At 44.7% G+C, this 12,525-nt stretch overlaps 1 protein-coding gene and 1 long non-coding RNA gene across 4 annotated transcripts in view; one reads left to right on the top strand and one right to left on the bottom strand.

Moving 5' to 3' along the window:
• Positions 1 to 5,496, top strand: part of LOC135274245 (uncharacterized) — a 45,230-nt gene extending 39,734 nt beyond the window's left edge. Inside the window, exons 4-5 of the long non-coding RNA XR_010342056.1 lie at positions 2,048 to 2,177; positions 5,239 to 5,496. This is a non-coding gene — a long non-coding RNA (uncharacterized LOC135274245). The remainder of the gene's footprint in view (positions 1 to 2,047; positions 2,178 to 5,238) is intronic.
• Positions 5,497 to 6,462: 966 nt separating this feature from the next.
• Positions 6,463 to 12,525, bottom strand: part of PRKCH (protein kinase C eta) — a 237,209-nt gene continuing 231,146 nt past the window's right edge. For 2 of the 3 annotated variants that reach the window (XM_064374910.1, XM_064374911.1), the window contains 2 exons: positions 9,532 to 9,675; positions 7,445 to 7,767 (listed from right to left, as the gene is read on the bottom strand). In XM_064374910.1, coding sequence (XP_064230980.1) covers positions 7,621 to 7,767; positions 9,532 to 9,675 — 291 coding nt within the window. In that variant the 3' untranslated portion in view covers positions 7,445 to 7,620. Of the gene's footprint in view, positions 7,768 to 9,531; positions 9,676 to 12,525 lie in introns of all 3 variants that reach the window. The other variant, XM_064374909.1, reaches the window with a different exon arrangement.

Genomic DNA, 12,525 nt, shown 5'->3' with positions numbered 1-12,525 from the left:
CAAGTCTTACATTAATCTTATTTGAGATTTGATACCTTCAACATTATGACTAAACACAAAAATCCAACAATGGGACAAAGGGCTACATGTTTTCAAGCTACTCATGCCCTCCCAGAAGATTCTAATATAGAAGAGCACATGAGTTTAGAGATTCATTTATTCATGAAACTAGTATTTATTGAGCACCTATTACATTTCAGGCATATTGTGGTTGCTGAAAAAACTAGAGTGAAAAAGACACCCCAAGATCCCTGCATTCATGGAATTTACATTCTAATCAAAACATGTTATATTGTTTGCCCAAATTAACCCCATGGTGAGGCAGCCCTGTGGTCTGTCTTCATTATAACTGTATCCATGGCACCTGGCATATTGTAGGTGCTTAAGACATGTATGTTGTCGAATGATAAAATCAGAGCTGGGTGTCGGACACACACTCTGATAGCTGTATGCCAGAACAAATTGAAAAAATAAACATGAACTGTACTTGGGTCTGAAAAAGCTCATTATATCAGGATGAGAAGGAGGCAATAGGTCTTGACACCATGAATAAAAATTAGGCATAGGCAAAGACAATAAATTCAATATATTTAGTCATCTAACAAGTATTAGGATTTACCAGAACTTTTTCCAAGTGATAGGGCCAGAACAATGAGCAAGGAAGTCATAGTCCCTACGATTCTTGAGCTTAGAATCTAGTGAATATAAAACAGGGTGCTGTGGCTGCCAAAAAAAATATAAAATGCAATCTTAGCCTCTAGGGTTATGAGTGTGATGTCTCAGATGTGAGGAAGGAAGAGTTCCACTGAGTTTTGCCATGGTTAGGCTGTGCCTAGGAAACTGAACTCAGCTCTAGACACCACCGCAGAGAGATACAAAGCTGGATCGTATTCAGAGGAGAGTGAACTAACTGAGTGATGAAGGGAGCAGAAACATGTAGCACAGCAAGTGAGGAGGTAACTGGAGTGAGCCGCTGGAGAAAAGGCAAGTGGACAGCATAACCACCTTCCAATATGTGAAAAGCTAATGTGGTGGTCATTACTTTTGTTTCCCAACTATTTCCAGCCCTCTGCCTCCTGAGCACAGACAGGTGAGGCCGTGTGAATAATTCTAGCCAGCAAGTCCAGAGGAGAATGGTGTATAGTACTTGCAAGCCAGAGCATTTCAGTGCTGGTGAGACACTTTCTCCTCCGGTGAATAGCAGTGATGAGAGGTGGTGGCTGGGCTCTGATAGCCTGGGTCCCTGAGTGATTAACATGAATAGGACCCTTTGCTTACCCTCGATGAACATTTTGAATGAGCAAAAAATAATAGTTGCTGTTATGGTTTTTATTACTGCCATTTCATGCCACTGAGATTCTGATCAGTGTTTGTCCCTGCAGCATAACCTAGCCTATCCTGACTAATATGCATGCATGTGAAAGGCAATCAGGTATGAGATAGTGTCAACTATGTGACTTGAGGGACAAGTGATCTACGTGAGCCTAAAGGGAATCCTGGGATTGAGACAGCATGCAGAGAAGGTCCATAGGTGTGCTAGAGCATGCGGTTTGCACAGAGATGGACAGGGATAAAATTCAAATGATAGAGGTTTTCTATATGGTGGGAGTAGCGTGGGGTTGGCATCTATCAGGGGAGACCAACTGACCATACCCCCTTTTAGCCAAGAGTACAAGGCTACAAGAACTCGAGAGACCATCTAGGTTATTCCTGGCTCTGTCGGGTCAAATGACTACTAGACTATCCTGGTTTCTAATTTGAAATGTCTCCAAAGAAGATTCCTGTCTCACCCTCTGCAATCCACTTGCATGTCTGACCACACTCGGTGCCTACACAATCTTCACTTTGTCTAGCCTAAATTCTTCTGTGGTCTAAGCCCTCGGAAGAATGACACCTTTGTGGGTAAGAACTGCCTTAGTGGCATGAGAAAGGCAGCCCTGGGTGATCTGGAAGGGCTGGTGCATGGGGATAGGAATGCTGAGGCCTTTTCCAATAAGAATACACAGGACTATGGAGACTCTTGTTTTACTAGAAAGCTTCTTCACAGATACCTTAATCTAGGAAGAAAACGCCTTTGGTTCTTGGCTCTCCTATTGGCTTCAAACTCTTAGGTGTGCCAGGCTCTACTGAACATCTGGACACATGTCCTTTCTTCTCTGAACTGGCCCACAGGCATGGTGAGTAACCAGAGGGTGACTGGCAATACCAATGCTGGGTGTGGTCTTTGTGTTATTCGGTCAGAAGCGCCTAAAATGTACCTTTGTGTTAAATCTGGCAGGACAAAATAATTCCTGAGACTGGTGAGAAAAGCCATTTAGGAAAATTGTGGATATTTTGTGGCCTCTTTGTAGGGTAAGCAGCAGAATCTGAAACTTAAGACTGATCCTGTATAGCAGTTGGAGCTCAGAACATCCTAGGAGAAGAATTGATAAGGTCTCCTGAGGAGGTTCTGTAGCCAGTTAGTTAGAAAAGTGAAATCCCTCCAAATTGGAGCTGGCATGGTGTCAGCATCCAAAGGGATGGGTGTCATGGATAACACGAGTGACCTACTCTGTCCATTTTCAGATGGACATCACAAGCAACCTTCCACAGCCCTTTGTGGGAGAGCTGATAATAACAGCCAACATCGATTGAGCATTTCTGTGTCCCAGCTCTGTGGCAAACGCTTGACATATATTATCACAGTTAATCCCTGCAGTATTAACACAAGGCAGGCAGGCGCTATTCTCACTCCCATTTCACAAATGAGAGAAAGTTGAAATTGGGGAAGGAACTACCCTTTCTCAAGAACACACAGTAAGAGTGGATTCCAGGGCTGCCCCCTACTCTTACCAGCCAGGGCTCTTACCCATGCCACATCTTGCCTCCTAGACTGCATGGGCAGCATAGGGTAGGGGGGCTCTCCTAGGCACTCTGTGCTGCTGACACAGGGTGATGCCAAAATCACAGAAACACATGGGAAAGGTGACTGCCACTTCTGGGCTCTAAAAGAGCCTATAAAATAAATATGCAAATCAAAATTTATGTCATCTTGGTGGTTGGAAAACTGGCTATATAACAGTTTGGCTCTAAGAATCAAGTGGTGCAGGGAGAGAGAGTGCAGAACGGATTTACTACATTGGGGAGTAAAGAGCGAGGAAGCAGGAGGAGGGAAAAAACAGTTGACAGGGCAGTGGAGGTGAAGAGGTGGGGATAGGATGAAGCCCAGGGTGGCTCCCTTAGCTTTGGTTCTAATTCAACGCAGGAATAAAGGGAGACTACAAGCTCCTTTACAGCTGTCTTCTGGCCAGCTCTGTCCAACCTGCAACTCAATTCAGAGGAACATCTCACCACAGGGCTCATTTTCATTGCAAACATCTACTACAGTTGTACTGGAGTCTTATCCTTGGATGACGTAAAATGAGATGTTACAGGGCCCAGTGTGACCCTGAGCCAGGGGCAATCACTGTGGGATGTCTAGTCATTTTAAGTCAACATTGCCAGATTAAGCAACCAGGATGACCAAACTTGAGAATAATGAACAGTTTTATCATGTTAGCATGTGAAATGGCCAAATCCATGGCTGTAATATTTTCAAGGCAATGTGCATCCAATTAAGATCTGAGTGCGGTGGCTCACGCCTCTAATCCCAGCACTTTGGGAGGCCGAAGTGGGTAGATTATCTGAAGTCAGAGTTCAATTAAGATCAACAAGTGACAAATGGGATGCTTTAATTTTTGCATTTATTATTATTTTTTTTTCTTGAGACAGAGTCTCCCTCTGTCACCCAGGCTGGAGTGCAGTGGCATGATCTCAGCTCACTGCAGCCTCCACCTCCAGGGTTCAAACTATTCTCCTGCCTCAGCCTCCTGAGAAGTTGGGATTACAGGTGCCTACCACCAAGCCTGGCTAACTTTTTAGTAGAGATGGGCTTTCACTATGTTGACCAGGCTGGTCTTGAGATCCTGACCTCAAGTGATCCACCCACCTCAGCCTCCCAAAGTACTGAGACTACAGGCATGAGCCACCGTGCCCAGCCTATTTTTGCTCTTTTCTTTGCTACCAAGTTACACCAGCTCCGCTCCGTAGCTGTAAACATGCAGCTGCCAAGTAGGCTCCAGGCTGCACACCTTCTTCCTGATGCTGCTGCATGAGCCAGCAGGGTGGGTAAAAAGGAGTTACTGATACAAGAAGTGGCTCCTCTAGGAGGGGAGAAAGGACTGGAAACTCCACCAAGGCTCAGAAGTTACCCTAGGGGTTCAGATGGGGTTCACGGGATTCAGAGAGAACCAGACTATTTCCTCTTCCCCTTCCTCAAGGAGTCTGAACTCCTGATTTCATCACCCTTGCCTGCCCCAGTTCCAAGAACTGGGGTTAGCAGTTCTAGCTCTTTGATATGCAAATCATACAGTCTCACTACTGATGAATTGTTCTACCCAGGGAAAGGCTAATACTGTCCTGCCCAGCTGGCAGTTTATCTTGGTGCATCTTGCCAACCCCACAAAGGTGGAAAAATGAAATTGGTTTTCATAGAAGAACCTCAGTGAACTGGGGTAAAAGTAGAGACCCTGGAGTTAAACTGCTTAATCCAAATCCTGACCCCACTGCTTTAGTTGTGTGACATTAGACAAGTGACTTAATCTCTTTGTACTTCACTTTCCCCCATCTGTACAATGAAACTGAGAGTACCCACCTCGTGGGATACAGAAGAAGCAAATACATTTCAAGTATTTAGAATAGGGATTCACATGCAATAAACATGCAACATGTTAGCCATTAAGTGAAAACACCTTTTGCAGTCAAAGGCTGATTCACATCCCAAAGCAAAGACTTGAAGTTGTCCTTTTAAACACTCAGGGCCACGTGTCTAATTTAAGTAGGTCAGTGTGGAATAGCTTGAGAGAGTAGGAGCAAATGGGTGTGGGATGAGGACTGGGTGGGAAGGACAGTGGGATGATAAAGGCTGAGGATGTCTTAAGATGGTCCTGAGGGAGTGAAAGGTCACAGGGTGACCTCCAAGCTGCCCATTGAGCTGAGGGAAGCCAGCAGCCCCACTGGACTCTGCCCCAGCTGCCTGAATGGCCCGCTGCCCACTCTGTGCCAGCCTTCTCCAGGAAGTGTGGGCAAAGCAGCCTTGTGATCTCTTGGAAGGGGATGCCAGATCTAGCAGAACTGAAGAAAGATGTGAAGTAGAATTCCAGGAATTGAAGACTCTTTTGAGCTTTAGGTAAATATTCGGTTTATCTTCTCTCTTTTCAGATATAAAAGAGGATTGAGGAAGAAGTTCTAGAAATCTCACCTTAGCAACATCATTAGCTGTTGAATAACCTGATAGGCATGGAACGAATAGCCTCAAAAGAATGGACTCAACCCAAACTGTGGAACCCAGATAGTGGACTTGAGAATCAGCTGTGAAGAACGAAGTTGCTAAGTGATCACAGACTTACCGAAGACAGTGTTTCAGCTCTGTGTGGCTATGATAACGAGTTTTGTGAATAAAACAGGAGGCAAGCTTTATTTTTTGTGGTTCGTTACTGGAGTGGAGTTAACCATACCAAAAAGCTGATCAATCCCACAGAGCAATAGAAGACCCAAAGTAGAGGAGCTATGAAGGCCAAAAAAGTCCCAAAGTCAGAATGATCCCTCCCTTTCCCAGACCAGAGCATTAAAGATTTAGACCCTAGACCTGGATATACTCCTTACGAAGCCTGAACCCTTCGGGAGACCAATGAACTCAACTTCTCTGAGCCTCTCTTCCCATTTGTAATATGTACTGCAATACTCACACTGTCATCAGTGGACACAGTGGGCACGTCATGAAGATCTACTGGTATGATGTGGGTGAGAATGACTATGAGTGCTAAGTGTGACACAAATGGAAAGGGGAGCTCCTAGCCAGTCTATTCATTCAAAAGTGAGTGTTCACATTGGAAAGCAAAAAAAGAACCTATGAGAGAAGAGACTGTCAGTACTAGCCAGCTACTCCTCAGCTGCTCTGTCATTCCCCTATCCCATCTGTAGTTAGAGGGAAGCCATGTTTTGGCCAGTCAGTGTGAGAAGAGGTGAGGTGTGTCCCTCCTAGGAGAGGTAGAGAGGCAGCTGGCACCCCCTCCACGTCTCTTCCTTGCTCTGGAGGCTTTGCAAAGCTTCACTTTCCAGGTGGTGTAGTTGTAAGATGGAGGAGAACTGTTGAACTTACATGCTGCTCTATGTGAATGAGAAATAAACATTTATGATATCTAGCCCCTGAGATCTTGAGGGTTAGTCTGTTACAGCTCTGCTTAGCAGTCATCACCCTCATTCAGGACAGAAGTTTTGGTCAGTAAGAGACAGGCCACATCTACTTCAGAGAATCACAGCTTACATCAACCTCTCTTCTCAGGACTTTTCTGTAAGTTGAGTTCTACCCATTCTGCTCGAGGTTTTATTTTGACTGGAAATCCAGTCTTAGTGGGAAGGAGACAAATCATTCTAGACAAAATCTCCCTTTTGCTACAAAATGCATTTATTCCCAGTCGGACAAAAGTCTTGAACTGTATATTTGGGTACATATTATAAGGTCATCTTTGATATATGCCCTGTTTACAAGATCCATTTCTAATTATTAAAGTAAATATCAAACACACATCTTTGCATCTTAAAACATAAATAAACTGCTAATGTTTATAAGCTGTAAATCTGGCCACTGACGTGAGTGGCCTGCAATTCTTCAGTGATGAGCACACAGTGATATAGACATAATCAGATTCCTCAGGCAGGCAGGCAGGCAGCACGCACCTGTAGTTTGCCCACTGACTGTGCTGTTGTGGCAGTGACCCTTCTTGTGAAGAAAGAGTTATGTGCAGACAAAAGTGGGACATACTCAATGTGGAGAAGCATTTCACGGAATGCAAACACCATTCAGGTAAATCAGCAGACTCCAGAATGAATGAAAGCTTCATGAATGCAAACCTGTTGTTTACAATACCGGGTATTGTGGCACCTTTTCACTGGACACTTAATAAATATCTATTAAAGAAAGTAAGGATAAGAGAAGAAGCTGAAGTTGTTGTCTTGATGCACAACATATTTTCAAGATTGGGCTTTAAGGTTGTGAGTTTCAGAGATAACATTTTTTGTTTCTTCAGAGTAAATCATTCTATTTGGAAAGCCCTTCATTTCCTTAAAAAGATCTTTAAATTCTTCATTAGCAAAAAGAGACTTCTTGTAGACTGCCAGGAGTTGGGGTTCATTGGCTTAAAGAGGAGTATAGCACAGTTGACAGAAAGTCTTGGTTTGTCTCTTGAATTAAGAAGCCCGTTTGGCTCAGAATTTTTCAGATCTACTTTATTCTTCACACTTTCCCCTCCTTTTGGCTCCTGTTAACATCCCAAGCCCATAGCCACAGACGCTCATAGGTTGAGCAGTATACTTCATAAAATCTCATTTCAGTATCAACTATTTCTAGTGCCATGGCTCCCTCTGGACTCGAAATAGTTGGTATCTTAAAGTTCCATCCTTCACAGAGTTCTCCACTTGCTCCTGGAAGGTAAGGTTCTTGTTCTAAGGCTGATTGATACTGGGAAGTTCCCACAGAGGAAATTCCTGGTAAATCTCTATTCCCTTTGGGTTCTCGTGCCCTCTCTCTCACTCCCCATAAGGCTACGGCTGCAATTCTGGAGACACATAGGAAAAGTTTCTAAACTCATCCTGGTTAATCATTGGAAGGTGTCCCTCATCAATTGGAGTTAAAACTGGCTCTTCCTTTATGAAGTCGGGGTCAAAATTACTGACATCTTCTCGGGATTTCTGCCAAAAAAAGGGAAACAAGGGTCAGATTTTGTGCACTTAAGGCTTATTCAGCTTGCATGGGACTTAGCCCATTCCAGTGAGTTCACAGGCGTGCTCTGTGGCTTGTTCAGTAGCATTATTTACGGTTACCATTATGATTAAACTGTGCTTTACAGCAGTTCCACTGCATTGTGCATTATGATGGCATTTGGCAACCACCAATTCCTTAATCCCACGAAAATCTTGCTGAGCAGGCCAGCTGTAATGGGAGGCTAAGAATTAATTTGGTCATCCAAAAGCAGCTGGCTCACTCACCCTTTATTCTGATTTCACCAAGGCGGCACTTCCCAGCAGGCCTCACGGAGGGTGTGTATTTGTCAACAGAGGTTAGGTACGTTCACATTTGTCCTACCTATTTTTTGCACAGAGTTCTATCCATTTGAAGAGATGTTTCCAAAAGACTTCTTGGAAGTGCTGAGCTTAGGGAACAACTGTCTGTCATTTTGCTCTCTAGGCAGATGCGTTACGCGCTGCTGGACCAGCTGTGCAGTTAGGACTACGTAGGCTCCAGCCTCTGAAGGCCATGCTCTCCCCAATCCCAGGGCGGCTGGCAGGGGGCTGCCCATTGCAGGAACGGCAATTACCTCCGGGTGCCTGGTGTCCAACAGCCTAGTAGGCTGTTAGTGATTGTGTTTTAAAAACTGTATGCTTTTAAAAGTTGAGTATCTTTATAAACAAATGTTGCAAAGATCATTTCTAAGTGAGTGTAATACCTCTCGCTGTTCTTATCTGAATCAATGTTATTTCTCTCCCTATCATTTTTTGTTTTTTGAGACAAAGTCTCACTCAATTGCCCAGGCTGGAGTGCATGGCGCAATCTCGGCTCACTACAATCTCCACCTCCTAGTTCAAGCAATTCTCCTACCTCAGCCTCCTGATTAGCAGGGATTAGAGGCATGCATTACCACACAAGGATTTTTATTTTATTTTATTTTATTTTATTTTGGTATTTTTAGTAGAGACAGGGTTTTGCCATGTTGGCCAGTCCTGCCTTGGCCTTCCTAAGTGCTGGGATTACAGGTGTGAGCCACCACGCCAGGCCTCCCCATCACTCTTGATCTATCACTAGCCTGGCTTCTCTACCTTCCCACTGCGGAGCTCTTGACCCACAGATGAGCACGAACTCAGCTGTCAGACCACAAGCGGGACCCTCAGGAAGGCCAGCGCCTCAGCTGCAGAGCTTGGAGAGGAGCTCCTAGAGCTCTCAGTATTTCTTTTGTCAAAGGAAGCCTGGCCTGGGCTCTGCACTGCAGCAGCTATTACAGACCCAGGCACTCCAAGCCAAGAGGCCAGGCTCAGTGACGTGAGCAACATCTCACACCCTCTCTGCTTTCTCAGGGGCTTAGAAAAGGCACAAAAAGTCCCCTAAGGAGCGTGAGGAAATTGGCTAGAACACTGACTTTCTCAATTAGCCAAACTCTTTTGGGGAAACCTGGAAAGTTTCAGGCCTCTTAAACCCTATAACATTTAAATTTAGGTTAAGGGAAGTTGGAGCTTGTGTAAACGAGGGTGAAACTTCGTGAGAATTAACCTGGGCACATGAAGACATGTTGTCCCAAGAACAAGGAGCCCAGCCTCCCCCGAGGGAGGCTGCCCTGTGCAGCGTCTGGCTGAATTTCTGGTCTGTCGCCCAGAGGGGCTATCCAGCTGTTCCATGGACTTTGGTGGAATGCTGTGACATCTGAAGAAAGGAAAGTCTCTGTGACAGCCTGGGACACTTACGATTCTGGGTCTGAAAGGTGGTTCCAGTTGGCGATGGTTCAGCTGGGCCCAGTCGATTTCCTTAAAAAAAGGATGTCTCAAGATGGCGTGCTCACCTCCCTGAGTCAGGCTGCCCAAGCGCATGGTGGGGTTCTTGGTCATGAACTGAGTGAGAGAGAGAGAGAAAGTGTCAATCATTCATTCACATACAACCAGCATGTCACAAGACAGCAGGCATCAGCCGTGGTAGAGAAGCTGTGCGAGACTTTCTGGCAGGTCTTGCTTAACTAGCTGGGTTTTCCATCACAGGCAGCACAGTCAGTATGAATCATGCCTTAAAGGCGCAATTGCCTGTGTGGATTTATGGCTTTTCCCACTTCCATTTCAGACATGGCCACTAAAAGAAAGCAGGAGGGTCCAGTTTTCTTTTCTGTAAACACCATGTATTTTTCTTTCCTCTTTAAAGAAAAGAAGCTCTTTATAACAGTGTGCCTTTCTTCAACACTGCAGTTGTGGGCAGCAGACATCTTATGAATGGGGCTACTTTCAGAAACAGCTGTGCCATTTTTCTGAGCCACCTGACCAGCTGGCCAGGATTCCCGCTCTCTGACGAGACCGCAGAAAGAAGAGTGAGAGTCATTATTTTTGAAGAACTGTGTGAAGCAGCAGCAAAGGTGACATACTGAAAAGGTCTGTGTCCTGGCTCTAGAAAAAGCAAAGTTGGCCACTTTTCCTTATGCAGCAAAGGTATCATAGCTCTGGATGAAAGGCTTTTCTTCAGAATGTTCCCCCCACCATCGCTGTTCTGAAGTAGGTTCACTGCTGACTGAGAATCCATTGTGAGCACTGCCACACAGCTAAGCAATGTGTGCATATAAAGTCTTTGTATTTCCATCAGTTGGGAAACTTCCTTAGTGCTGGGCTCCTATCAAAATATGCTGGGTTAACTATTCACAATAGCAAAGACTTGGAATCAACCCAAATGCCCATCAGTGACAGACTGGATAAAGAAAATGTGGCACATATACACCATGGAATATTATGCAGCCATAAAAAAGGATGAGTTCATGTCTTTTGCAGGGACATGGATGAAGCTGGAAACCATCATTCTTAGCAAACTAACACAGGAACAGAAAACCAAACACCGTATGTTCTCACTCATAAATGGGACCTGAACAATGAGAGCACATGGACGCATGGAGGGGAACATCACACACCAGAGCCTGTTGAGGGGTGGGGGACTAGGGGAGGGATAGCATTAGAGAAATACTCAATGTATATGATGGATTGATGGGTGCAGGAAACCACCATGGCACATGTATACCCATGTAACAAACCTGAACGTTCTGCACATGTACCCCAGAACTTAAAGTGTAATTTATAAAAAATATGCTGGGCTAAATCTGCTTTCACAAAAGAGCCAGGAAAGGTGTTTTGATCACTTCCTGAGCAAGGACTAGTACAGGATAATTCACTTTTCATGGCCAGAGTGTGGGTCTCAATTTCAAAGACATTTAAGCTAATATAACTTCCCATATCAAAAGAAAACTGCCTTGGATACAAAGTTTTGTTTTTGTTTGAAATTAAGTTATCTATAAATAGACTTATGACAATCCCCAAACACTGCACCTCTTTCCAAATTTGATTTGTGAACAAGACAAAAGTAATGTGTTTATAGAAATTCTTTTGGAGCTGAACAGAGAACATCTTGTTGAAGGTGCAGACATGGAAAGACGGTGTTTGCAGGTGGCCACCCTGCCATGCCAGGTGTCCAGATGTGTCAAGTTGATTCAAATGAAAATGAGAATGTTGAAGAAGGAGGTTGCAAAAGTTCCTAAGCAACCTGATGCCATGTACCTTGTAAAATGCTTTCAAAAAAGTTCAAAGGGCAGCTAATAAATGAATATATTGACAGGGTTTTAATCGCTTCTCCTCTCTCCTAGTAACAGGAATTAAAGGCCACAGGTGGTTCTGGGTCGGAGACAGGACCCACAAGTAAAAGAAGCATTCAGAGCTGCACTGGAACAATCAGAGCAGTTTGCCACTGAGGCACTTACCGTGGCCACCGGGGATTTAGGAGATATGTATCTTATAAGTAACTCAGTTCTGTAAGAGCTAGGAGTTCACACTGCTTGGACTCACTGAGTAAGCCTGTGCAATGCCAGCAGGAAGGGGGAAAATGCTTACAGAAAAGAAATGAGTAGATTCTCACCTTAGGAAAGTCAATGGGATACAATTCCTGATGGAAGAGCAGTTGCTATTCTAAGAGCTGATTAACAAAAAAACAATACTCCAAAAAACTCGGGAGACAAGGACAGCAGAACACACGCAGATGGCCTGTGGGAAATTCCCAGGCCTGTCAATGATGTGAGCAGAGGACATCTTGTGAATGGGTGGGTACAGCTTGTTCTTCTGGGCAAGACGAACAGTGCAGGACTCTATATGCCAGGGTGGCTGAAGCCCCAGTGTCTAAGAGGCTTGCCCATTTCTCCCTGCCCCTGGCACTGAATGCAAGCTTCCATGGGGGCACCGTGGAAGAGGCCTTGCCTGAGGACAAGCAGACCAAACACGGCTGTCCCTCCTTTAAAAACTGCACCCTTGGAATTGGACAGGCAGAATAACCCTTTCACTAGCTTGATACTGAGCCTCTTGGGGTTCTGATAGATCCTTTTGAATAACCAAGAAGTTTTGTTTTTATTTTTAATACCTTGGCCTGAGTCCTTTAGATGCAGCCATCTTCGACTTACAAAACAAAACAAAAAAATACCAAACTTTGATTCAATTTACAAAGGTTTTTAGGGTGTCTACTATATGTGAGGCAGCACACTAGGGGTTTCATGGGGAATTTGCAGATGATAAAGTCAGTGTCTCTCCACCCAGGAGCCGATCAAGGAAGGGGAAGAGTCAAGCAAACTTCATAATACACAGCTGGATGAAATGACAAGAGACTTAGACCAAGTGCTGTGAGAGCTTGGAAGAGGGACGGGGAAATAACACTGGGGCTGGTGGTGGGAA

Source organism: Aotus nancymaae, unplaced genomic scaffold, assembly GCF_030222135.1.
Source record: "Aotus nancymaae isolate 86718 unplaced genomic scaffold, 86718_ANA_hifiasm-v0.15.2.pri h1tg000011l, whole genome shotgun sequence".
In the NCBI taxonomy this organism is placed as follows: domain Eukaryota; kingdom Metazoa; phylum Chordata; class Mammalia; order Primates; family Aotidae; genus Aotus; species Aotus nancymaae.
This window is presented reverse-complemented; position numbering and strand designations above follow the sequence as displayed.